The sequence below is a fragment of the Dermochelys coriacea genome, chromosome 2 (genome assembly GCF_009764565.3).
Source record: "Dermochelys coriacea isolate rDerCor1 chromosome 2, rDerCor1.pri.v4, whole genome shotgun sequence".
Taxonomy (NCBI): domain Eukaryota; kingdom Metazoa; phylum Chordata; order Testudines; family Dermochelyidae; genus Dermochelys; species Dermochelys coriacea.
In genome coordinates, this window is record NC_050069.1 from 142,530,069 (window position 1) to 142,555,286 (window position 25,218).

A 25,218-nucleotide genomic window follows, 5' to 3' on the forward strand; every position below is an offset into this window, starting at 1 on the left:
CAGGTCCACCCAGGCTCTTCTGAGAGGAGATTAATTAGCAGCAGTTGTGATGCTTTTATGATGTGAGCCCTAGCTTTCTAGGAGCTGGATTTTGGTCCATGGCCATTAGTGTTTCACTAAGAGTCTGGTCAGATTGTGGCCATTCTATGTGCTATGGGGGAGGAGGACCCAGGCAAACTTCCCCCTCTTTGCATGTTGTGAAGGAGTCGGCCACAACTGCATTTAGGGACTGCTCCCTTCGAGCACCCCCAAGCATGCTCTCTGCTACAGCAGAGGCAATGGATCCCACTGTGCTGTGGCCATGACTCTACCTCTCTGCACCAGCCAGTGAGACCAGCTGCTGTGAAGCATCATGCATGCTGCACCTTCCTAAGGGGCAATACAGCAACTTGGTTCTCCAGGAGCTGCAGAAGGGATTGCACTGGACCTCCCTGAGACAGAGCTCTTACTGAGATGCAGTACCCCTACCACCTGCTTGGGGCTATGTTAACAAGAAATGTCTGACTGACCCCAAGTGTAAAAAGCTTCTCTAGAAACCTTTCTCTCAAATGGATGCAAAAAAATGGCAGAGGGTGTGATGCAGGAGAATAGGGGAGTGAGTCCCACCAGCAGAGCTGCAATGCCCTGATTGACTCTGAAGTTACTGAGGCCTATTAAATACTTCTGCTAGCTCTTAAAGCTGCTTAAATGTGAAAACCTGAGAGCAGCAACAGCTTGTTTCCTGTCTTAGTTCAATATATTACTGTTGACAAGATGTGAAGCAAGATCTAGAGAGAGTCACATTCTTAGTGCCTTTGGGAACTGAGCCTTATTTGGGAAGGCTGTAATTGAGAGTACAGTAGAGTATAGTGAAGAGGGGTTACCAATGCATTAACATTTTCAGTAATATTCTCATTTAAGTTCTATCTAGTCTTGAATGCAGAGTAACACAGAGCAATACAGTGTGTTTGAAATGGAAGGAAATATAAAAACATAGATACATTATTTACTGTATGTCTTGCTGTTTTCTTTTGAATACTATATTAACATTATCTTTCTATTGCAAGTAGCAAGCACAAAGCCCTTACCAAAGTTTGTCAGCTAACTTGCTATAAAAAAAAAATCTATAGAAAATTCCTAAACTTACAAGTGGTTTCTATGCCCTTTACACAACCTTCTTGATAGAACCAAAATAACCTTAATATGGACTGAAAGAAACTTTGCCCTATTAAGCAAATTCTGAGTTTCAAAAGGGCTATGTATATACAGGAATGGTGCATTTCTGTGGCCATAAATGCCACTCACGTTCTAACATTACATCTAGGATTATGTGTGGGACTTAGGGAATTGCTCTGAAAGTCATAGGGCTTTGATGCCGGTAAAGCCACCATATGCAGCATACTTTATTAGTTTTATGGGATCCAGGAAGGGTATGGAACAATATGCCTGACATCATTGCTCCTCATTTGCCAGTTTAAGAACAGTTTGGGTGATTCCTGCTGTGAATTTGATATTAAGAAATTGTTTTCCAAGGGCTGGGATGGAGATGGTAGACACAGCACTCCCCATTTGGCACCCAAGTTGCACTATTTCAGACCCTCACTAGGATGAGTATCCTGGATTTCCAAATGCTGGTGAATGGGCTGCCTCATATGACCTTTTTGATTTTTTTCATAGAGTACTGCTGCACTCACTATCCTTGAGCTACTTCTTGAAGGTGGGAGAAGACAATTTCATTATTTGAGTGTTCATCGGGTCCTTTCTGGCTGTATGCTGGACCATTCCCAAGGGGCAAACTTAGATTTAGTAAAAGGACCTTCAACCAGCTGATGATTTTGTAGGTAAATGCAATGATACAAGAGTGGAGTAACACATTCCCTGAGACAAAAGAGAAGGTCGATAGCAAGTAAAGGAAAAACCGTAAGGGAGGAGGGAAATCTTAAAGTTGACCATGACATTAAAAAATTGGGCCAAATCCGCAGCTGGTGTAAATGGGTGTAGCACCTTTGACATATATGGAGCCAGGTTGATTTACATCAAGTGGGGATCTGATTATCTCAGTTGTTGAGACAGTGTATATGTTAGATATGCAGCCATTTTTTATCTTCAAAGAGTAAAACCAATAGCATTAAGAATCACATTCATTCAGACAGTACATGTGTAGCATTTGATACCTTTGATGTCTTAAACTCTGGTTTTCAGAATTAAAATGTTAATCATAAAGTGCTTTACCATATTCAAAAAGATCTGCATTACATATAGCCCTGGATTCATTACCCTCCACCTACTGTACCAAGATTGTGGCATACCTTAAACTCTTTGTGGTTTTCATTATTATTACAAAGCATTGCAATTCATATGGTCCTACCGAAGGGGAAGGGAGAGTGACTGGTATCAAAAGCTGAAGCCCTTAATTTTATCCAGTAGGAAATGAACACAAAACATGGCCCTTTCATGCATATGTGCAGTGAAAGCTGTTTCTCAGCTGTTAATCTTGGGGAAAAAATCACCACCTCAATTTTCTGCCAGTGGGCAAACAAACAAGTTTTTACACTTCAACTCCAAGATTTCCTCACTCCACCAGATACAGACAGTGATAGCCCATGTGCTATTTCAGTGCCATAGGGCCATCATTCAATTTAGTTGCCTCTACTTTGATGTGCACAGTCTGTTAACAATGGCATGTCTGACATCATCCCCACCATTGAGTCATGTCCTGTTTTTCTGTGGAGACCCCTGCCTCAGTTTCTGAGCCTCTGCTGCTTTCCTCTTCTCTTGTTCCTCTGCCTTCTTCCGCTCCTCCTTTAGCTCTTTGTATCTCCATTTGGGAATCTGTAGATAAGTGCCATCTTTGACACTGCTCTTCCTCCTCACTTTCTCTGGTTGGTAGGTGGGTGGAGGAGCCTTCTTGACACGGACTTTGGGGATGACAAATCCTGGTCTCACACTGCTCCTTCTCAGTAGGTGCAGTGGCAGGAGGCTTGCTTTCCTTGTGACCACAGTGTTCATGTGAGCTACTGTGAGGCTGAGGGGCTGCAGACTAGCCCGCCGGTCCTTCTTTTTGGGGACCAACATGACTCTGGAGTTCTGAAATAACTTCTCATAGCTACTAATGTGGTCTCTGTCCTGAGATCGGATTTCCTGGGCTCTCTGCTTCCTAAGGATTTCCTGCACAGCCAGTGTGCGTTTCCCCACACAGGGTGGGCTCCCTGGGCACACAGTCCTGCAAGATATGGCAATAAAGGGGCTGCTTAAACTTGTAGTCATCCTAACCATGTGGTCAAGGACGCCATCTTCTTCAGGGCCACAGGAAGCCCTGAATGACATTGCTGACCTCACACCCTCTGAGATCCTCTGCAAACAGCTTTTTGGTTCTGTGGCCTTGGCAAGAAGTTCCTTCATCTTTGGCCATTCTGACTTATACTGATCACAGAACTGCTCAGGGCATGGCCTGTCCATCAGCCTCTGCATGAGGAAGACTGCTTCTGATCTTCCTGTGTAACAGGCCCATTCCCGTGAAGTCATTCCACGGCTTGGGTCAGTCGCGTGAACATTTGCTCCTTAAAGGAGAGAAAGGAAAAATATTTGCGTTGATCAGTTATACAGTGCACACTTCAATTCCCACTGCCATAATCAAAACTGAATGAAGCAAGGATGCTGTCAAGAAAACTTGTATGTGATTATGTAATTGAAGACGGTAACATAATGCACACAAACAATTCTGGAATTTCCTGATTTTTGAGTGCTTGACTTTGCAACCTTATTGTTTTGAATGTGGTTTTCTTGTATATAATTTCCTATTTTTAAATAGCACACTGAAAATAAAACACAAAAATAAAACAAAAAACATCACACAACCCAAATTCCATCATGTGGAACCATACTGACCCCCCCACCATGGGTCACAAATAGGACTGAAACCTTTAGATCCACAGCACAGACCTCTGCCCACTTGAGCTAATGGAGTAACTGGTAGCAATAGCAGACTGTTCTCCTATATGTGGACCAGTAACTACTGAGTAATGAGACATACAGCAACGGAAGAACCCCTTCTGTCTCTGTAGTAAATGCCTACACTACAGCAGTGCAGGTGCAGCTGTGCCACTGGAGCATTTCTGGTGTAGACATACTCTGAGTGACGGAGGATGATGGTGCTGTCTACTATGATAGATAAAGAAGGGAGAATGTGGGTGATAGATCAGAAGCGCAGTTTTAGCCATGTTAAGATTCAGCTGATGGCCAGACCCCACAAGGAGACATCAGAAAGATAGGTCAAGATGTGGTTAGGATAGAGAGAGACAGGTTGCAAATAGAAGTAGATCTGTGAGGAATCTGTATAAAGGGAATAGTTAAAGCCAAATTTGCAGAGAAGATCATCAGAGACAGGGTACAGAGCAAGAAGGGGAGGGGGCCAAAATGGTACTCTGTGGGACCACACCAAAAGAAGGAGAGGGAAGGAAGAGGAGGACCCACCAAATGAGACACTGCAGAAGCAGTCAGAGAAGCAGGAGCAGAAGAAGGGTAAGGACAATATTTTGAAAGATAACAGCAGACAGGATTTCAAGAAGAATCTGGTTAACAGTATCCAAAGCTGTAAAGAGGTCAACAAGAATATGACAGAGTAGAGGCCATGATGTTTGGCCCTGGTCTACTCTTCACCTCCCCATCAGCCTGTCTGTCTCTGAACCCCTATTCTCTTCCCCTACACCAGCCTCCTGTTCCTTCACCTTTCCCCCTCTCTGCCTGTCCCCTTAACCTGACAGTCCCTGGACCCCCAACCTTTCCTCAACCCCCCGTGTGCCTGCACTCCTTCCCCTCTCCAACTTACGTAAGTCTCTCTGGGAATATAGGAAATTTCATGGGAGTTGTTTGTTTGTTGTGTTCATACAACATACATTTTAATAGTAAGCCGAGGGTGAGAATGATTTATTACATAGGACAGGGCCCCCAGCCATGTGCTGTGGATTCTGAATGTGTTTAAATTGGCCCTGGGTTTTCAGATCAAGTTTGCTGATTGCCAACCTCCCACGCATGCTTCCCCCATGCCCCCAAAACCACACACACACAAAGCCAAAACATTAACAATTCCAGGGCATATCATCCAGCCAGACCCGATGTTAGGGGAGGTGGCTATTCTGATATATGATTAAACAGATTAACCGATTTGTGAGGCCATCTCCACTTGGATTTGTTTGCAAACAGGCAACACAAAGCCAAGAGTGTTTGCCTCCAGATATATTCCAGATATAGAATCATGGAAGAGCTGTGCTCTAACTCTAAACCACAGTCAAATACACTGTGTTTCCTCTTACTCAGATACATTTCTCCAAATTGATCAGAGAACATTTACAAAGGTCCATTGGGCTCACCATTTGTGCTGCCTCTTCTATGATTTCAGATTCTATCAATACAAATTGACACATTCCCAGCTCTTTTTGGAGCTATATCTCACAAAAGAAATCTACCAAATACAGAGATCCAAATCTTTTAGCAGCATACTCAATGCTGATTTTATTTCTCATCTAATGAAATCTTGTGTGTCACGAGATTTTCTTAGGACGCTACTGACTTACTTTGCAAATCCAGAAACATTCCTAAACAAATTCCTCATTCAACAGAATTTCTAGGGGACTTTACCAATTGGGTCAGACATCAATATTCAAGCTCTTTTTCAAAGGTTATGGCAGTCTCATTGAACTAGTTGTCATTCAGATTTAAGGCTGGTCTAACGAGTCTTCTTTTAGAAAATGTGTGCATTGCCCTTGGTCCTCATTTTCCTCAGATTAAATCATGTCCTGAATCCTGTTTTTCAAGCAACTAATTTGAGTAGATGTGTCACTTTGGGATATTAATATTATATTCAGTTAATGAGGTTTCATGTCTCAAGAGATTGTTATCCGCAAAACTGACATCACTGCTGCTGTGTTTGTGCTGCGCTGCCAGAGCATCAGAGTTCCAATTAATCAGAATTTCAGACCTCTGAATAAAAATGCCCAGGGTACTATGAATTTTTTTTTATTAAAATCAAGTTGTAAGTCGCACATTTCCTGCATTGCTCCTTTAGCTTATCTGATTAGTGACAGAATAGACAAACAACTGCGGGTTTCTTCTCAATGTATGCAAGTCTTTTAATAAGTAGGATCTAAAATTCTGGTTAAATATTCATCTCTTTTAAAAAATACCGGCCCCACTAAATAAAGCAGCATCAGGACTCTAATTAAATGGATTCCTCAAGGAAAACTGCACCCATTTTGCTCAGTTTAGTAATATGAGAGTGCTAGAGTAAGTAGAACTCTAGTCAGGTCAACTCTGAAGCTCTCAGCCAGGCAACACTTTCACTTTCAGGGTTTGGCCCTGTGGACATACACCATGAAATGTATTATTTAAGGTCCAGATTCTGCTTTCTTATACTGGTGTAAATCCACAGCAGCTCCAATGGTTTCACTGGAGTAGCTTTGGTGTAAATGAGAGCACTATCTGGCCCTCCATTTTTAAATCACAATTGGCATTTCTGCATGTCTTCTGCTGGAGGTGGTTATCTTGCTAAGAAGTGATATCATTTGTGACCCTGGCAGTGCGGCAGCCCAATGGAAGTAACTGCAGAACAGTAATTAACTTGCTTTACTATTCATTTTACATTGCAAAAAGTACATTCACATTTTTAAAGATTAAACATGATGGCCAAGATTTTCCAAAGTGGCTAGTGACTGTGGCTGCCTCAGTATTTTGGTTCCCAACCTGAACACCCCGACTTTCAGAAAGAACAGCCACTCTGAAAATCAGGCTCCAATCATTCATCACATTTTTCCCTACAGGTTCCCCCATGCAACTGCTATACCCAGTACTAAAGCAGGCTGGAAACTTGGTTAGTCTCCAGTACTGAGCTCTTGCATTGCCAGCATCACAGGTAATAATACACTAATAATATCATAATACATGTACACAGTAAACACCTTCTGGTCATGATTTACAACAGAAAGCACTCCATAGTGCTTTGATCATCCTCATTATAAGGTTCGCTGTTACAGGGTGACTGATCCCTTTAAGAGGAAGCAGGGTCTAGGGCACATGGAATGATTAACGGCTGCCCAGTTGGGCTTAAGGAAAGGCACCTAGGCCTTCTAAAGAGGAAGATGGCTGCAGGTACAAGTTGGCTGATGCCTGTAGGCACAGCATGGCTTAAGGCTCCTGCAGGGCCCTGAGTCCTACAGGAAGACACCAGCCGGAAAGTCTGAGGAGAAGGCCATACTCCAAGCAACAGGTTCTGGGATGGAAGGAAAACAGACCCTCAGAGAGGAGAGCTGTGCCCATCTTGGAACTGGTGCAGAAGAGTGTTTGAACTCTGAAGGGAAGCCAGACCTTCAGGGAGGAGGAACTGTGACCATCTGAACCTGGGAGGAAGACTTTGTAGGTTTAAGTTCTATTTTGAAAAACTTTGTGCAGGACTTTATAAATTGGCCCTGGGGAAGGGAATGAATATCTGGACTGTGAGGACTTTTTAAGGGATCTGAGTGAAGAGGAAACTGAGGCAGGCCTCAGCAAAGCCACGCTTGGTCAGCAGTGGGCACTACAGGGCAGGCACCCATTTACATTGGCATACTGGGCTATAATCTACAGCAGTGGTTTTCAACCAGGGTTACACAGAGGTTTTCCAGGTGGTACATTAACTCATCTAAATATTTGCCTAGTTTTACAATAGGCTACATAAAAAGCACTAGCGAAGTCAGTACAAACTAAAATTTCATACAGACAATGACTTGTTTATACTGCTCTATATACTGAAATGTAAGTACAATATTTATATTCCAATTACATTATTTTGTAATGATATGATAAAAATGAGAAAGTAAGCAATTTTTCAGTAATAGAGTGCCTATACACTTGTATTTTTATGTCTGCTTTTGTAAGCAAGTAGTTTTTAAGTGAGGTGAAACTTGGGGGTACATGAAACAAATCAGACTCCTGCAAGGGGTACAATAGTCAGGAAAGATTGAGAGCCATTGATCTACAGTATTCTGTACAGGGAATTCCACTAGCATCAGAAACTTCCCCGTCTTGTCGTGCAGTGGCAAACTCGCTTTCTCACTCACTATACACGTGCACATAGGGGACATGTCACCATACCAACAACATCCTTTGAAGCAACGATACCACTTTAGTCCTATGGGGCATAGGGGAAAGGGAAAGTCATGATAATAAAGTAAACAACGGAAAATCATGGAATCCATGACTTTGAAGAATGCCATCAAAAATTTCTTACAACTGTTTTCTGATTACTTACTTGCTTAGTATTCAGTATGATTAGCAAGCTTCAGGATTTACAATGCACTACATCTAAGCACAGCTGAAATTGCCAGTCTAAAAACCTCACAATACTGGAATTAATAATGTAAATACATATCAGTTATTTAAGTGTGTGGGGGTTGGGGTGGAAGGGTGGGGGGGTCAGAGGAAGATCTTAAAGCTTCCTGGATTTCAAATGTTTGAAAACTTCAATGGTCCTTTAACATAAGCTATTGTAAAACTATTCTTAAAAATACCTACTGTTGGAAAGTATGGAAATACAGAGATAAGGTACCCAAATGAGGAAGTTACTCACCTTGTGCAGTAACGATGGTTCTTCGAGATGCGTGTCCCTATGGGTGCTTCACTTTAGGTGCCTGTGTGCCCCTGCACCTCTAATCAGAGATTTTTGGTAGCAGTGTCCTGTTGAGCCCACACATGTGCTCTTTCTCCCTCATGGTTTGCCTCCAGGCTATTTAGCATTGCATGGACGGTGCTTCACAACCCCCTCACTTCCTTCTCTACCACAGAGCCCTATAGAGAACTCCGAAGTAGAGGGGAGAAGGATGGGTTGTGGAACACCCATAGGGACACACATCTCGAAGACTGCACAAGGTGAGTAACTTCCTCTTCTTCTTCGAGTAGTGTCCCTATGGGTGCTCCACTTTAGGTGACTCCGGAGCCCACCACTGGAGGCTGGGACTTTGGAGCAGAGTCTTTTACTACAGAGAGTACTGTGGAGTCGAAGATGGTATCAGCGGCCAAATCTTCAGTGATCGCATAATGTTCTGTGAAAGTATGGACAGAGGCCCCAGTCATTGCTCTATAGATTGGGGAGATAGGGGTATCCCTATGGAATGTGATTGAGATAGGAACTGATTTCATGGAGTGCGTATGGACGGAAGCAGGTTGTGCCCTTGCTAAGTGATTAATGCAACTAGAGACCCATTTGATAGTCTTTGAGCAGCTATCACAGAACTTTTGGATCTTTCTGTGGATGAAAGGAAGAGTTTAGAGGATTTCCTGAAGACCTTAGTCCTGTCCAAGTAGAATGCTAATGTCCTTCTAATATCTAGCATATGCACAATTGTCTCCCAGTTGTCACAATGTGGTTTTGGGAAAAAACAGATAGATGGATCTTTGATTCATATGGAAAATGCAGAAAAAGTAGGGAGAAACTTGGGATATGGCCTTAGAGTTGTTTTTATTTACTTAATTTATTTATTTAAAGACAAAGGCCGTGAATGATGGGTGTGCCATCAGGGCCGCTATTTCTCATATGTGCCTAGCTGAGGTGATGGCAATTAGAAATGCTGTCATCATGGACAGGTGTAAGAGAGAACAAGTTGCCCTGGACTCGGAGGGAGGTCTAGTCCAAGCCCTAAGAACTAGATTAAGTCCCAGGCTGGAGAGGGTGGAGTCACATAGGGGAAGAGAATCCCAATGCCCTTAAAGAGTCTACACATTAGTGGTTGAGTAAACTCCAAGTGAGAAGCCATTTTCTCCACAAGATGTACCTTACGGGAGCTGAGTGAGAGTTTAAAATGTAGTGCAAAATCAGAGGGAGGAAAGATTAGGTTGGGTCTGTCCGTTTGGAATGGTACAAACTTGGAGTCATTTCCATTTTGTAGATAGGTATGTGGAGTGGTCAACTTGTGGTTGTGTTGCAACATGTGTTTCAACTTGTCAGAGCATTCTGCTTCTAAGCCTGGGAACAAAGAAAGATCCAAGCCTGGAGGTGGAGGACCCATAGGTTGCGGTGAAGGATCAGCCCATTGTTTTGAGAGAGCGGATAAGGAATGGGCTGACGTCAGAGGAACAGGAGGGCATATTGCCATCTGCATCAGGTAAGGGAGCCAGACTTGTCATAGTCAAGAGGGGCAATCACAATAACTCTCGCTTTGTTTCGTTGAATTTTCAACAGAATCTTGGATAGGTAAAAAACTGGGAAAACACATACAAGTGGGCCCTGTCCACTGGGAAAATGAGGGCAACTGCCAGTGAATGTTTCCCCAAAGGGTGGCTATATCTTGAAGCACCTATGAATTCAGTGTACACTCATTGTCGTGAGAAAATTTCATCTGAGACTGTTGGTTATCCCATTCTGTATCCCTTGTAGACAGACAGCTGAGATGAGCCCTTTGTGATGGGTGCATCAATTCCAAAGTTTGAATGCTGTCTTGTGGAGGGAGGGAGATCTGGCAGCTCCTTGGCAGTTTATACAAAACATACAGGTCACATTAAGTCCATCATAACCTTTGTGTGTTGTTTTTGATGAAAGGCAAAGTTTGTGCACAGGCACTCCTGACAGCCCCTAACCCCAAAAGAGTGATATGGAAGGTCATTTCTGTGGAAGGCCATTTGTCCTGAACCTTGTTGTTGTGTAGGTGAGCTCCCCAGGATATTAGGGATACATGTGTCCCAGGCTGGTGAATGTGGGTAGTGAGAGGAGCGCTCTCGCTTGTACTGCATCAGGTTGGTGCTGATAAAGTCCAGTCACTGTACTGGGGTTAGTATGCCACTACAATGAAGTGAACCTTGGAGACTACTCTGTGTGGAGTAGTCTGTACCTATAATGATCCTTCCCCAAAGGTAAGCAGTAGGAAATCTGCTGTACGATGGTTGTATTGAGATATGGAAGTAGGCACCCTGTTTAGGGCTAGAAATCAACCTCTTTGCTCTGGAACTGGTCCTAACTGCTGTGAAGTAAGGTAAGGTGACGTCTGAGTGGCGTGACAGGTATATAGATGGCAGCTGATGCTGTAAGATATCATTGTTCAGGCCCCCGACCAGCTCATCAAAGTGCTTATAAGAGGCAGTTTGAGAGGTCATGGACTGGGGTGCAGACTGTTCTCACTTTTGAGCCCTGGGCCTCTTACACTGTGGCTCATAACAGCACAGAGATGGTGAGTATTGAGAAGATTGTGATCTGTGGTGTGGTTGAGAGGTATATCCTCTTCTGTTCCACAGTGTAGATTCCTAAGGAGTGTAGTGTGGTCCGAGAATCCTTCAGGGTGTGGAGAAAAAATCTGTCTTCTCCGCAAAGAGTTTGGCCTTTCAAATTGGAAGTCTGTAGCTCTTTGGGAAATCTAGAGAGGTGTCGCGAACAAAAAAAAAACCCACAACCCACCTCAGTACCACTGTCATGGAGACTGAGCAGGCAGCTGTAACAGCTACATCCAGTGGTGTCTCTAGGACCCTTCTGGCTATTAACTGACCTTCTCTAAGAATGATCTGAATCTATTCTTTTTGTGTTTCCAGGAATGTTTCAGAATGTTGTTGATTAATACACCATCTTGCGAAGCCTGATCATATGGAGTTGACTTGACATTATGTTGCTTGCTTCATGCATTAACCACATCCACTATGATGGAGTTGGGTTGCGGATGTTGAAAACAAAGTCTGCCTCTTTGGGTAGAGATGTAGGGTTGTTTTTGTTTACATTCTGTTGCTGGTTGGTGCAATGGAGGCTGGCTCTGCCAGATAATTTTGGTAGGATCTAGAATCAGCTCATTAATTGGGAGGACAGTTCTAGATGAGAAGGTAGTGTGCAGAATTTCCACCAACTTGTGATGTGCATCTGCCACTTCCTGTAAAGGAATCTGCAGCTCATCTGCCACCCTCTTGGTAAGATCCAGAAAGTTCTTAAATCTTCACCGAGTGATGAGGGGTGGGCAGCACAGTCTCATCGGGGAGAGATGAAGAGAAGTGTGCTGAAGAGGTAGCTTCCTCTTCAGGTGTGGTTTTTTTGTTTGTTTGTTTTTCCCCTTCCCCCTTCTTTCCTGTTCTGAAAAAGCTGTCTCCTGTCCTGGCTCAGGTGCTCTCCTGCCCTGGCTCAGGTGCCAGGCTGTAGCAAACCATCTGGTGGACTCTTCCTGAGAGACACCGGAAACGGTCGCACCATGTGTGTGTATATACCCGAAGAGTTACAATATGGCCTTGGGAGGGAGAGGCAGGAAGGCAGGTACGGGCGGTTGGAATTGGGGATGACCCTTGTAGTGTGATGGTGGGCCATCTTGAGGGGCCAGGGAATGATCTTCTCCTGGCCAGTGTCAGATTTGTCAGTGGGTAAGGGTGCTGATGACTGCAGTATACAGCCCAGTGCTAAGAGCGGTTCTGGGTGCCGGGATGTGCTTGATACCGGGGTCCTGGTACCAAGTAATGGGGATTATGGTTCTTCCCCAATCATCAGGTCTCCAGGTCATGCAGTACCATGGGTTCATTTGGTACCACAGAGGAGAATCCGTGGTACATTGTCAGTACCGATAGTTGGGCAGAGCACTCCCTAAATGAGCGTTTTGCCCAGTACAAAAAGTTTGTTGGTGCCACTTTTTTAGAGACAGTATGGTAATGGTCTCTCCCTGGGTACTAAGGCCACAGGTCTCCACAGTATCAGAGCACCTGTGTTACCGTGGGCTCATCCGGAACCCCAGAGGAGTCTGTGTCGGTATCAATGGTTGGGAAGGTGCAGAACACTTCCTAGATGGGAATTTTGTTGCATCTGGTACCGAAGGGTTTCTCTGTGCAGCTCTTTTAGAGCTGGTACGGTAACTGTCCCCTCTCCTTAGGGGACGGTGCTGTTGCCTCTTGCTGGGAGCATGAGGGTGGAAGCCTCTGGGGTCTCTGTGCCCAAGCAGAGCTGACAGCAGGGCTTCTCTGTGTCGAGATGGGACCGTAACTGGGCCCGCTGGCTGCAGTAGTTGCCCAGAGTAGAGCTCAGAGCAGCGCAGGGCTCACAGAAGCCCCTTGTCAGTGCGGAGGGCAGAGCTCCCAGCAGGAAGCCCCCATGCTGAACCAGAGCCAGCAGCAGGTTGCTCTGCTGGTATGGTCCTACCGAGATGGCCGCAGTGGGGAGCACCCCTCTGGCTGGCCAGTTGCTCGGAGGAGCCTTTCCAGGGGCAGTCTGCTGGTGGCTTCTTCTTCTTTCTCTCTCTCTCTTCTCCTCTTCACCACTCGACCCCTTTGGAAGTGAAGGCTCCGGGGATGAGCCAGGGTCAGCACCCGCCGGAGTCCCCTGCAGACTGAAGTGTTTTCTCTATCGGGAGGAATTTTAACTTCAGCTCCCAGCTCCTGTGAGGCTGCGGTTTTAGGTGTGGCAGGTAAAGCACTTCTGTGAGGGTCTCCCAGGCACAGTGAGTGTCTGGCCATTACAGGAAATGACTCCTGGCAGGAGAAGCACCGCTTGGAGCAGAGAGAGCCAGGCAAGCCCCTGGGCAGGGGGTACCATCCTCTAGCAGGGAGGAATATGCAGAAGAACATAGTCTTTTTTTTTTAAAACTGAAAAAGAAATAATTATGAGTCTACTAGATGTCGGGGGGCGGGGAATGCCCTCAGACAGGGAAGGAAAGTGAAATTCTTTTCCTTTTTCTCTTTTCTTTTTAAACCAAAGGAATAAAATAAAATAAAACAAAACACTAGCCTGAGTACTTTTAGGGAGAACAAAGGTAACAAAACAAATACTACTTATGCTAATAGAAAAGGAGTACTTGTGGCACCTTAGAGACTAACAAATGTGTTAGTCTCTAAGGTGCCACAAGTACTCCTTTTCTTTTTGCGAATACAGACTAACAGGGCTGCTACTCTGAAACCTGTACTTATGCTAATGACACAGATAAGAAAGGGACAACTGCTCTTTCTGTCAGAGGCCAAAGCCCCTAGAGAAGGAAGTGAGGGGGCTTCCCCCATGCAGTGCTAAATAGCCTGGAGGCAGACCACAAGGGAGAGAGAGCACATGCTTGGGCTCAACAGGACACTGCTACCAAAAATCTCCGATTAGAGGTGCAGGGACCCACAGACACCTAAAGTGGAGCACCCATAGGGACACTACTCAAAGAAGAACATTAGCTTTCCCTTGTACTCTTGTATCGCTACTAAATTCACAAGATAAGCTTATTCCTGCATACTGCACATTTTCAGCATTAACAATATGATACATATCCTTGCTAGGCTTTACCTGACTTAAGAAGTCTCAGGAAAATTTTCCATCTCTTTCCTGTTTGAACTCTGACAGGGCTAGAGACACCAAACTGAAGCCAGAGATCCCCAGGGGTTACCTCCTGTGTATGCCCCAAAAGACACTTTGACTCTCAGGATATAGGTAATAACTCATTTGCATGTATAGGTTTGCTTGCTTTAATCTGTAAATAACTCTCATTTCTTTTTCCTATTTAATAAATCTTTAGATAGTTCATTACAGGATTGGCTACAAGCCTTGTCTTTGGTGTAAGATCTAGGGTAACAATTGATCTGGGGTAAGTGATTGGTCTCTTGGAACTGGAAACAACCTGAATATGGTGTGATTTTTGGTGTAAGTGACCATTTATCACTAAGTCCAACTTGCCTGGGTGACAAGATAGACTGGAGAGGTCAAGGTCATTGTCTGTGACTCCATGGTAAGACTGTTATAGTGATCCAGGAATTCACACTTGTTACTGGGTTGGTGAAATCTAATTATAGAACATACCACCAGTTTTGGGGGGAGGTCTGCCCTGTTTTTGACAGTCTGCCCTGAAGTTGGTACTCTCAGTGTTGAGCTACTCCAGACAGTTTGACATATGGTATATCTACATTTGAGGTGGGACTGTGATTCCTAGTTCGCATAGATGTACCCATAGTACCTCTGCTCAAGCTAGCATGCTAAACATATCAGTGTAGCCCAGGCAGCACAGGGGGGAGGGTGACTTGGGCTATCTGCCCAGTGTGTGCCCAGGGGGACCATGCGGCTAGCCCAAACCACTGTCTGTGCAACCCCAGCTACACTGATGTTTTTAGCACATTAGCTTTAAGTCTACATGAGCTGGGAATCACAGAGCTGAAATGTAGATGTACCCTCAGGGTAAAGGGCTATCAAAGGTTTGAAGTGGTTCTTAAAGTGTATATGTGTGATGTTCTTCCTGGGGAGTTGGCTGAGTGTGTGACTGTGTGTGAGGATCTGAATCTTACAGTGCCAAGAGCCAGTGTGAGTGTGTGCATATTGAGGCATTGCTCAAAGAGGGTAGAGGAAAGATGGCGTGTGCAACCTTTATGTCCTTTGATAGTGTTAGGTGGAATCCTGGTGTGTGAGAGTGACTGGGTTGTAAAAGGAGGTGAAGAATTTGTACATTTCCACAACTGTGAGGCTGGCAGAGTAAAGGTATTTGTGTTAATGGGGTGTATTGGGGCACTGTTGAAAAAGCATGGGCATGATGACATACTGCCAAGCAACCTTAACTCTGTGTTAACATAGTTCTTTGCCATTTAATTTCATAGTTTTTTTTAACAGGAAAACATATGTTGTTGGTAGGTGCTAGTGGTCTTTCAGACCATTGTACATATCATGTACTGGGACTTGTATACTGAGCCCCCCCCCGCCCCATGTAAACACACACACACACACCAGCCCTGCTTACCACACATCCCTATTCATGGCCCTGACCCATTCACTGCATTCCCTCCTCCAACTTGGCCCCTCCCCAATGCTGTACACAGGCCCCCCCACCACAAGCAGGGAACTCATCTCCCTGAAATCTTCACTCCCTGGCATACAAACATTTCTATTATTGTTAATTCCCCCCTTCCCACAGCCCGGCTCACATGCAGTACCTGGAGTGAAGGACAACTATATGACAGTGGAATGGTGTTTCTGGTTACATTTCTGAATGGTTGGAGAGTGGAGTTTATGGCAGGGCCGGTGAGAGAAATCACAGACAGGGTTTCTGCTCCACAATACTGACTGTTTTATATTTGAGAGAAAGTATTTCTATGCCATACAGCACACATTTTTCAGTCAGCTAAGAACCTTCCAATTTCTCAATGAATGTTCTTCCATCACTTATTCATAGCAGTGTTGGGGTGCACTGGCAACGCTGGAGGGGATTAAGCTACAGGAAGGTTTGGCTGCAGGGAATTGGGGCTCAGAGGGTTGGGGTGAATTGGCAGAGCTGGGGGTGCATTGAGATTGGGGTGGAGGGGCTGGGATGCACTAGCAGGGCTGTAGGGTGCCAAGCCTCCCTCACCTAAGTCCCCAACTTACTTATCTACTTTTCATGGATGATGCAAGTCTAAATCAATGAATGCTTGTAATTTCTGTTAAGATGCTGAGATGGAAATTCAACAGCAGTGTAAAGTACTATTATAACAATAATAATAATACACAACAATAACAATAATAATAAATAAAACTGCTTCACTTCTGTATTTACAAGACATTCAGAAATTGTTTTCATTTGTATCAATAGCTCCACCATGCCTCTCAATAAAGTAAATACTGGAAAGGCCAGCTTTTCATAGATTTACTGCTATCCTATTCAGAGCAAGAAGTACTGATGAAGCAACATTCCACACAAAGATGGACTACAAGCCGTCAGGAACAGTATCCCCGATAATGTCACGGCTAACCTGGTGGCTGAACTTTGTGACTTTGTCCTCATCCATAACTATTTCACATTTGGGGACAATGTATACCTTCAAATCAGCGGTACTACAATGGGTACCCGCATGGCCCCACAGTATGCCAACATTTTTATGGCAGACTTAGAACACTTCCTCAGCTCTCGTCCCCTAATGCCCCTACTCTACTTGTGCTACACTGATGACATCTTCATCATCTGGACACACGGAAAAGAAGCCCTTGAGGAATTCCACCATGATTTCAACAATTTCCATCCCACCATCAACCTCATTCTGGACCAGTCCACACAAGAGATCCACTTCCTGGACACTACGGTGCTAATACGCGATGATCACATAAACACCACCCTATATCCGAAACTTACTGACCGCTATTCCTACCTACATGCCTCTAGCTTTCATCCAGATCATACCACTCGATCCATTGTCTATAGCCAAGCGCTACGATATAACCGCATTTGCTCCAACCCCTCAGACAGAGACAAACACCTACAAGATCTCTATCATGCATTCTTACAACTACAATACCCACCTGCTAAAGTGAAGAAACAGATTGACAGAGCCAGAAGAGTACCCAGAAGTCACCTACTACAGGACAGGCCCAACGAAGAAAATAACAGAACACCACTAGCCATCACCTTCAGCCCCCAACTAAAACCTCTCCAACGCATCATCAAGGATCTACAACCTATCCTGAAGGACGATCCATCACTCTCACAGATCTTGGGAGACAGGCCAGTCCTTGCTTACAGACAGCCCCCCAACCTGAAGCAAATACTCACCAGCAACCACACACCACACAACTGAACCACTAACCCAGGAACCTATCCTTGCAACAAAGCCCGTTGCCAACTCTGTCCACATATCTATTCAGGGGACACCATCATAGGGCCTAATCACATCAGCCACACTATCAGAGGCTCATTCACCTGTGCATCTACCAATGTGATATATGCCATCATGTGCCAGCAATGCCCCTCTGCCATGTACATTGGTCAAACTGGACAGTCTCTACGTAAAAGAATAAATGGACACAAATCAGACGTCAAGAATTATAACATTCAAAAACCAGACGGAGAACACTTCAATCTCTCTGGTCACTCGATTACAGACCTGAGAGTGGCTATCCTTCAACAAAAAAACTTCAAAAATAGACTCCAGTGAGAGACTGCTGAATTGGAATTAATTTGCAAACTGGATACAATTAACTTAGGCTTGAATAGAGACTGGGAATTGATGATTCATTACACAAAGTAAAACTATTTCCCCATGTTATTTCTCCCCCCCCCCACCCCCCACTGTTCCTCAGACGTTCTTGTTAACTGCTAGAAATGGCCCACCTTGCTTGTCACCACGAAAGGTTTCCCTCCCCCCCCCCCCCCCGCTGCTGGTGATGGCTCATCTTAAGTGATCACTCTCCTTACAGTGTGTATGATAAAACCCATTGTTTCATGTTCTCTGTGTGTGTATATAAATCTCCCCACTGTATTTTCCACCAAATGCATCCGATGAAGTGAGCTGTAGCTCACAAAAGCTTATGCTCAAATAAATTTGTTAGTCTCTAAGGTGCCACAAGTACTCCTTTTCTTTTTGATGAAGCAAAGAATTTCAAATACCTGCCAACATTAAGGCTCTGACACATTCAGTTCGGCCTTGCATTGCAGATTTCATCAGTGCTGTGAATCCAAATACATTCCTCTTCTCAATATCAAGACCAGGAAAATAGTTCAACAAGTAGTTTGTAATGGTTATATGCCCTGTAGAAGGATAAAACAAGGGAGAGAAGAGTTATCACTACTGAAAAATATTAGAGTTAAGAATCACTCTGAGGTTTAGACTGCTTGAAACTTTTAGTTGACCACTAGCAGCTATCAAATATGCAAGCCACAGCTACTTAATACTATACCATTCTCTCACATCCTTTTTCACATGCTGCAGTCATTAGCATTTACTCTTAAAGTGTCATGATGATCTGACTAGGTGCATGGGAACAGGAGCCTGGAATTCCTGGGTTCTAATTCCAGCTCTGACATTGACTCTGAGTGTGGCTTTCCCCTCTATAAAAACTGATGTAATAACACTCCTACTTACCCACCCCAGGGGTTGTTTTTGGGGAATAGCTAAGAACCACATTGTGGCATGTCATAGTAAGATGCCTCCTACTTTCCTGTACCAGTTACCCATACAGTGGACAGTAGCACAGAGGGAAGAATAGCCTGTGTGGGGCTACGATGTGTCCCCCAATTCATACTGGTGGAAAGGGATAAGGAATAGGTGGAGCTGTGTGGTTCCACCACCTACAGTGTGCCGGCCAACACAACAGCACTAGGGGATGTAGGCTGTGCCAGTTATAGGGCTGGAATGGAGGAAGCCAAAACACAGAATCATCAGGGTCTGCTATTAGGGCAGTGCAAAGACATTCTGCCCATACACTGGGCTTGTGGGAAAACCAAACTGACCCCTAAAACTCTTTGAAAATGGAAGGTCTGATGCAAGTGTGAAGTTATTAATTGTACGCACATATTGTCAAAGAACTGAACAAGATACTGCCATGGAGATATGCAGACACCTGGTTCCTTTTCTCTAAAATCATGGAGTTTGATTAATGTCTGGTTGCACAAGACAGAGCTGAAAATCTCAATAGAACTTTGGGTGGGTTGATATTAGACAAAGGGATTATTTGTGTTCTCTTTTTGCTCTTTTTCACCATTTCTTTCCCTGCCTGGTTGTGGAGAGCCACTGGGCCACTCACTAGCAATAGGCCAGTGGGGCTGCTTTACTGGCTTCACAGTAAAATCAATGTGACTGATGTTCTGCTGTCAAGTTTTACTCTCCAAAAATGGCAATTGTTGCCTTTCATTTCCTTTGGTTTGTGTGCCAGTGTCACTGGTGTCAGCAGGGATAAGAAAAGCACTGGAAGACTATCACTGGCTAAAATAATAAGTGTTACGGAGCTAAAAGCCTGAAGACCAATTAAAACATCAAGCCCTTACAACAGGACTAACAGAAGATGACAAACATCTAGTGCCATTATGACTCATTCAAAACAGTTTTCCCTTCACTTGTCATTTATTTTATGATGGTTTGATGGTTTGTATAATAATGCAGTCTGTCAGGCAGCTGCAACAATCACAACTTAACTACTGTGAGCTATAAAAAATGTACTGTCATCTCACTCTGCAGTCCAGTTGGATATTCTGCAATGCATGGCTGTGAAGTATATCCGGAAATGTTACTGAAGCAGATTGTAATTCACACAGAGCAATTTTTAAAAGAAATTTGTCGCAGCACATTTGGTGCAGTTTTCATCAGCAGTTGTTTGCACCAACAAAGTCCTACACTTCTTCTGGAAGGCAGAAAAAGCAAATTTTTTGCCAGTTAAATGGTTTTAGATAGATCTGTAGTCGTAGTGTTAACAATGTTTTTCAGTCTCAGCCTTCTCTGAGGTTTGCCAAATCCCACCAACCCATTTGTGTAACCGGAAACTTCCTTGAAAATCAAGTTAATTTCATAGACACCTATAACAGGAGTTTAAACTGTGCGAGAATCAAAGAAATTGAAGGCCAAATACATAGTGGTTCTGCACCTTGTGTCATCACTTAGTTCAAGTACAAAGTGAGTGCAAACTAGGTGTAAAAAAATACCAAATTAGAATGGCAATAATTTACGCTCATTTTCAACTGGGCCCATAACATGAACCAATGCCCCAATTCTGCTCATGTTGCAGTGGATGGCACAACTCCTATTGACTTCAGTGGGAGCAGGATCAAGCCACAAATAAGGACAATGAAGACAATTAACACTAATGGAATCTCTGTGCCCAGAAGGTTTGCAGGACTGGCCTCTTGATCTGTAAGTATCTCTTTGCATAGCCTGAAGGCCTCAATGTAGCAGAAACACTTCTGTTCAACCAGGGATATCTAGAGAACATCAGAATAGTGAGGATATTTAAAACAACAGCATTACATACAAATAAATGAATTTTTAAAAAATCTCTATGTTAATTACTGTTAAAGATGCTCTTCATGTTGCCAAAAATATAACTACAGATTGGGCTAGTTGACACAGATGGGGAATGGGGTGGGGGAAATCATAGTCAAAGCTCCCGAGGGGATTGGATCTAACTTCAAGTGAAGACAAAAAAATAGCAGCAAAGTAACAAAGAAAATTAAGACCTTAAAGTCTATGATTCTATGATTCTAAGCAGAGCTGTGTGGAACTCAGCTGTTCAATATCACAGGGATTCATGCAAACCTCTTCAATTACAATCCACAGGGGTTTATGTACCCTGAGGTTTGCTTCAAATTTTAGGTTCAAAGAAACACAGACTCAAAATAAAACAGTCATAAATACCAAATTTCACATTATGTTTAGTTCAACGTGTCATATGGTTTTGATACAAAGCCATGAATTTGGCCCAGGTTCTCTTGAAAAGTTCATCAGTGTTTCAGTGAATCTAGGTGAACTCTAGAAAGTTTGTACATAACCTGAAACCAGGTGAGTATTGTGTGATTTCAGGCTTGCTACAAAAGCTTCATGAAGCTCTAAAAAGAAGTTACCATGGTTATATTTGAATTGCATGCTATTGCTGACTATTAATGACAGATGTGAAGTCTGATCCATAGTGTCAGTAACCTTGGGCTGCTATAAATACAGTAGTTTAGTGGGAGTGGGAGAAAGAGCACTGAGAGGGTGTGAAAGGGGATTGCGAATGAGGAAGCATGGCACTAGGAAGCTGCAGAATGGGGGGAAAATACTTTCTAACATCAAAGAGTGTGTCCGTCTGTATGCTTGGTGTGCTTCCTACCAAGAATACTACGCTCAGTATACAGTTCTTTGTCCTGCGTGGGAGAAGGGGCATGTGGTGTCACGAGTCCCCCTCCCCTAATTTCTGCCAAGGTGGGAGTCTGGCTGAGTGCGCCTGAGCGGGATGTGCCTGGGAAAGGCACCAGCACCAAGCACTCCCGCTCAGTCCTGCTAGGAGACACCTGGAGCAGGGAAGAGAGATGGAGCTGGCAGCACAGCAACACCAGAGGAGGCATGGGGAAGCCTTCTGAATCCCGTCCCTTCCTCGCTCGCAGCTGCAGTAATCTGCTCAGTGGTAGGTATCAAAGCCCGCTCTGGCCCACAGGGGGAGGCAATGGGAGAAGTAAGTTAGGAAGGAGCTCTCTGAGGGGAGTGGGGGCAAGAGGGCATGGGAGGCACAGGGGGAGTGGGAAAGGGCCCAGAGGTGACGAATGCATGGAAAGGGTGGTCGTGTGCGCTCCCCAACCTTTAAATTGTGCTCCCACGCCACCATCAAGAGTTACGGGTTGTCTCTGTGCATGTCTCTTATTTAAAGACCTGGAGAGAGATTGTTGTCCAGCTCAAGTATCTGTTTTTCATTCACTCCATGACTAGCTTGGAGAGAACCTGTACAATTTATACAGTATTACTTGCTTATGGAAACATTGTGCTGTTTAATTTCTTATGCATCCCATTAAATACAACTAAACTCACTTTTTCCAAGGTTGGTACTGTTTCACCTTGCAAAGTGGTGCACAGCACAAGACCCAGTAACTTTTTAAAGACACCATAATAGAGGTTCAACTTAAATGTATACCCCAAATTAAAAAACATAGTAAGGTAATCAAAAAAAGTGCCACCATGGCTAAACAAAGTAAAAGAAGCAGTGAGAGCCAAAAGGCATCCTTTAAGAAGTGGAAATTAAATCGTAGTGAGGAAAACAGAAAGGTGCATAAACTCTGGCAAGTGAAAAATACAATTAGGAAGGCCAAAAAAGAATTTGAAGTACAGCTAGCCAAAGACTCAAAAAATAATAGCAATTTTTTTTAAGTACATCAGAAACAGGAAGCCTACTAAACAATAAGCGGGGCCATTCGACGATTGAGCTTTTAAAAGATCACTCAAGGACGATAAGGCCATTGCAGAGAAACTAAATGAATTCTTAGCATTGGTCTTCACAGTTGAGGTTGTGAGGGAGATTTCCAAACCTGAGCCATTCTTTTTAGGTGACAAATCTGAGCAACTATCCCAGATTGAGGTGTCATTAGAGGAGGTTTTGGAACAAATTGTTAAACTAAGCAGTAATAAGTCACCAGAACCAGATGGTATTCACTCAAGAGTTCTGAAAGAACTCAAATGTGAAATTGCAGAACTTCTAACTGTGATATGTAACCTATCATTTCAATCAGCTTCTGTACCAGATGACTGGAGGATAGCTAATGTGGAGCCTTTTTTTAAAAGGCTCCAGAGGTGATCCCAGCAATTACAGACCAGTAAGCTTCAGTACCGGACAAACTGTTGAAACTATAGTAAAGAGCAGAATTATCAGACACATAGATGAACAATCTGGAAAAAGGGGTAAACAGTGAGGTGGAAAAATTTGCAGATTATACAAAACTACTCAAGATAGTTATATCCAAAGCAAACTGCGAAGAATTACAAAGGGATCTCACAAAACTGGGTGACTGGGAAAGAAAATGGCAGATGAAATTCAATGTTGATAAATGCAAAGTAACGCACATTGGAAAACATAATCCCAACTATAGGTACAAAATGATGGGGTCTAAATTAGCTGTTACCATTCAAGCAAAAGATCTTGGAGTCATTGTGGAGTTCTCTGAAAACATCCACTCAATGTGCAGTGCCAGTCAGAAAAGCTAGCAGAATGTTGGGAATCTTTAAGAGAGGGATAGATAATAAGACAGCGAATATCATATTGCCTGTATATAAATCCATATGTGATGCTCTGTACCTCGGGGGAACACCCAGCACCCCCTTGTTCATCCTCGTAAAATGATTATGTGGTATCCAATGCAAAGTTTGTCATGTCGGGTGTCTTCAGAAGGCTCATCATGCACTAAACATTGTTGTTACAGTAATTTTATAGTAAGGTTATAGGTTATAATTTCATGTATGTAGTTATGAGGCTGAAAACGTAGCCTCATGGCTTAAAATAAGCCCAGGCAAAAATTCTCTGTGATGGGTTGAGTCACAAAGACCACCTTGGACTGCCACCTGATGTGCTGAGACTACCTCTGACCCCGTTTTCCCTGCCAGCTTGGGACTCCAGTACCCTGTCTTGTTGAGCCAGACACGCTAGCCTGATGCAAACACAGACCCAGGTCTGAACGACGTCCTCCACAAGCACCAGGCTTAAGTGAAAACAGCTTAATAAGTGCTCCTGCCTCTAGCACCCAGATACCCAGTTCCCAATGGGGTCCAAACCCCAAATAAATCTGTTTTACTCTGTATAAAGCTTATACAGAGTAAACTCATAAATTGTCCGTCCTCTGTAACACTGATAGAGAGATATGCACAGCTGTTTGCTCTCCCAGAAATTAATTACTTACTCTGGATCAATTAATAAGCAAAAAGTGATTTTATTAAGTATAAAAAGTAGGATTTAAGTGGTTCCAAGTAATGACAGACAGAACAAAGTAAATTACCAAGCAATATAAAACCCCACCCTTGTGAAGCTTCCCAAATGCGGAGTTTTTCTCCCCCACAGCCTTGAAGAGACAGTGTTAACTTTTACAAGGGTAGCAAGAATAACATTATTTAATGGAGTGCTTTAGATTGGTAAGATCCTCTTGGTTACCCCACTCTCTGCTCCCAACAGGTCAGCTGGATGGACTCTTCCCTCCAGGAGATCTGACCCCCAGTCTTTCCTTAAAACCTGATCCACAGGAGAGTGGTCTGGCATTTTAGATGCAGATTTTTCACCCTCCTCCTGGGGAAAAGTCTCCCTACAAAAGGTGAGCAGACCCTCCTGTCCCCCCTCACCTTCTGTCAGGACTTCCCTCTCTGGGCTTCCCTCCTGTGTCCCCCAAAGGGGAAGGTGACCTGATCCAGCTGTGGGCTCACAGCTACTGGCTCTGACAGACCCTTCACTGGCCAGTAAAATCCCCCCTGCCCTTTCCCTCATGTTGGGCTTGCTTCCAGCTACAGAGTCCTTGGGGTCCATTCCCAATGCAGCAGTCACCAGGACCCCAACTTCAATCTCCCGGCTACATGTCTCTGTGCACCCCAGAGCAGGACCTGTCCCCTGATGACTTGCAACTTCCTGGAAGTCAGCAGCTGGGAAGGCCTCCCTGTTACAAGGTGGAACATTCCCCTCCCCCAGGGAGACAACAGGACAGGAACTGGCTCTATCCAGCCCCTCCCACAGGAACTTGCCTTGAGCCCCTGGGCTATAGGAACTGCTTTCAACTGCCCCTTCCCCCAAAGCTACATTCTCCACGGCTACAGAGGAATTAGAGACACTCTCCTATTCCCACAGCAGCACCTGTGACTTCACCGTCTCCCCTGGGGCTTTTAGCACAAGATTCCTTCTTGCTGCTAACAAACCCTGGGACAGATTTTACCATATTAAATAAATCATTTCCTTGTAGAAAAGGTGCAGAATTGTGTGCCACTACTGCAACAGTCAGTTCAGCCTGCAAATCACCAGTTTCCATGTGTACCTTAGCTAAAGGTGCAAGGACCTTGTAACCTCCCACCAATTCTAATTGTGCCATTTTTCCTGGTAACAAATCCTTCTCCTGGATCAGGTCTCTCCTGACC

The 25,218-nt window shown here is 44.1% G+C and overlaps 1 protein-coding gene across 1 annotated transcript in view; it reads right to left on the bottom strand.

Moving 5' to 3' along the window:
- Positions 1-1,161: 1,161 nt before the first annotated feature.
- ANKRD33B (ankyrin repeat domain 33B) overlaps positions 1,162-25,218 on the bottom strand; it is a 102,182-nt gene continuing 78,125 nt past the window's right edge. The window contains exons 3-4 of the mRNA XM_038391137.2: positions 18,267-18,407; positions 1,162-3,539 (exon numbers count right to left, since the gene is read on the bottom strand). Coding sequence (XP_038247065.1) covers positions 2,689-3,539; positions 18,267-18,407 — 992 coding nt within the window. The 3' untranslated portion in view covers positions 1,162-2,688. The remainder of the gene's footprint in view (positions 3,540-18,266; positions 18,408-25,218) is intronic.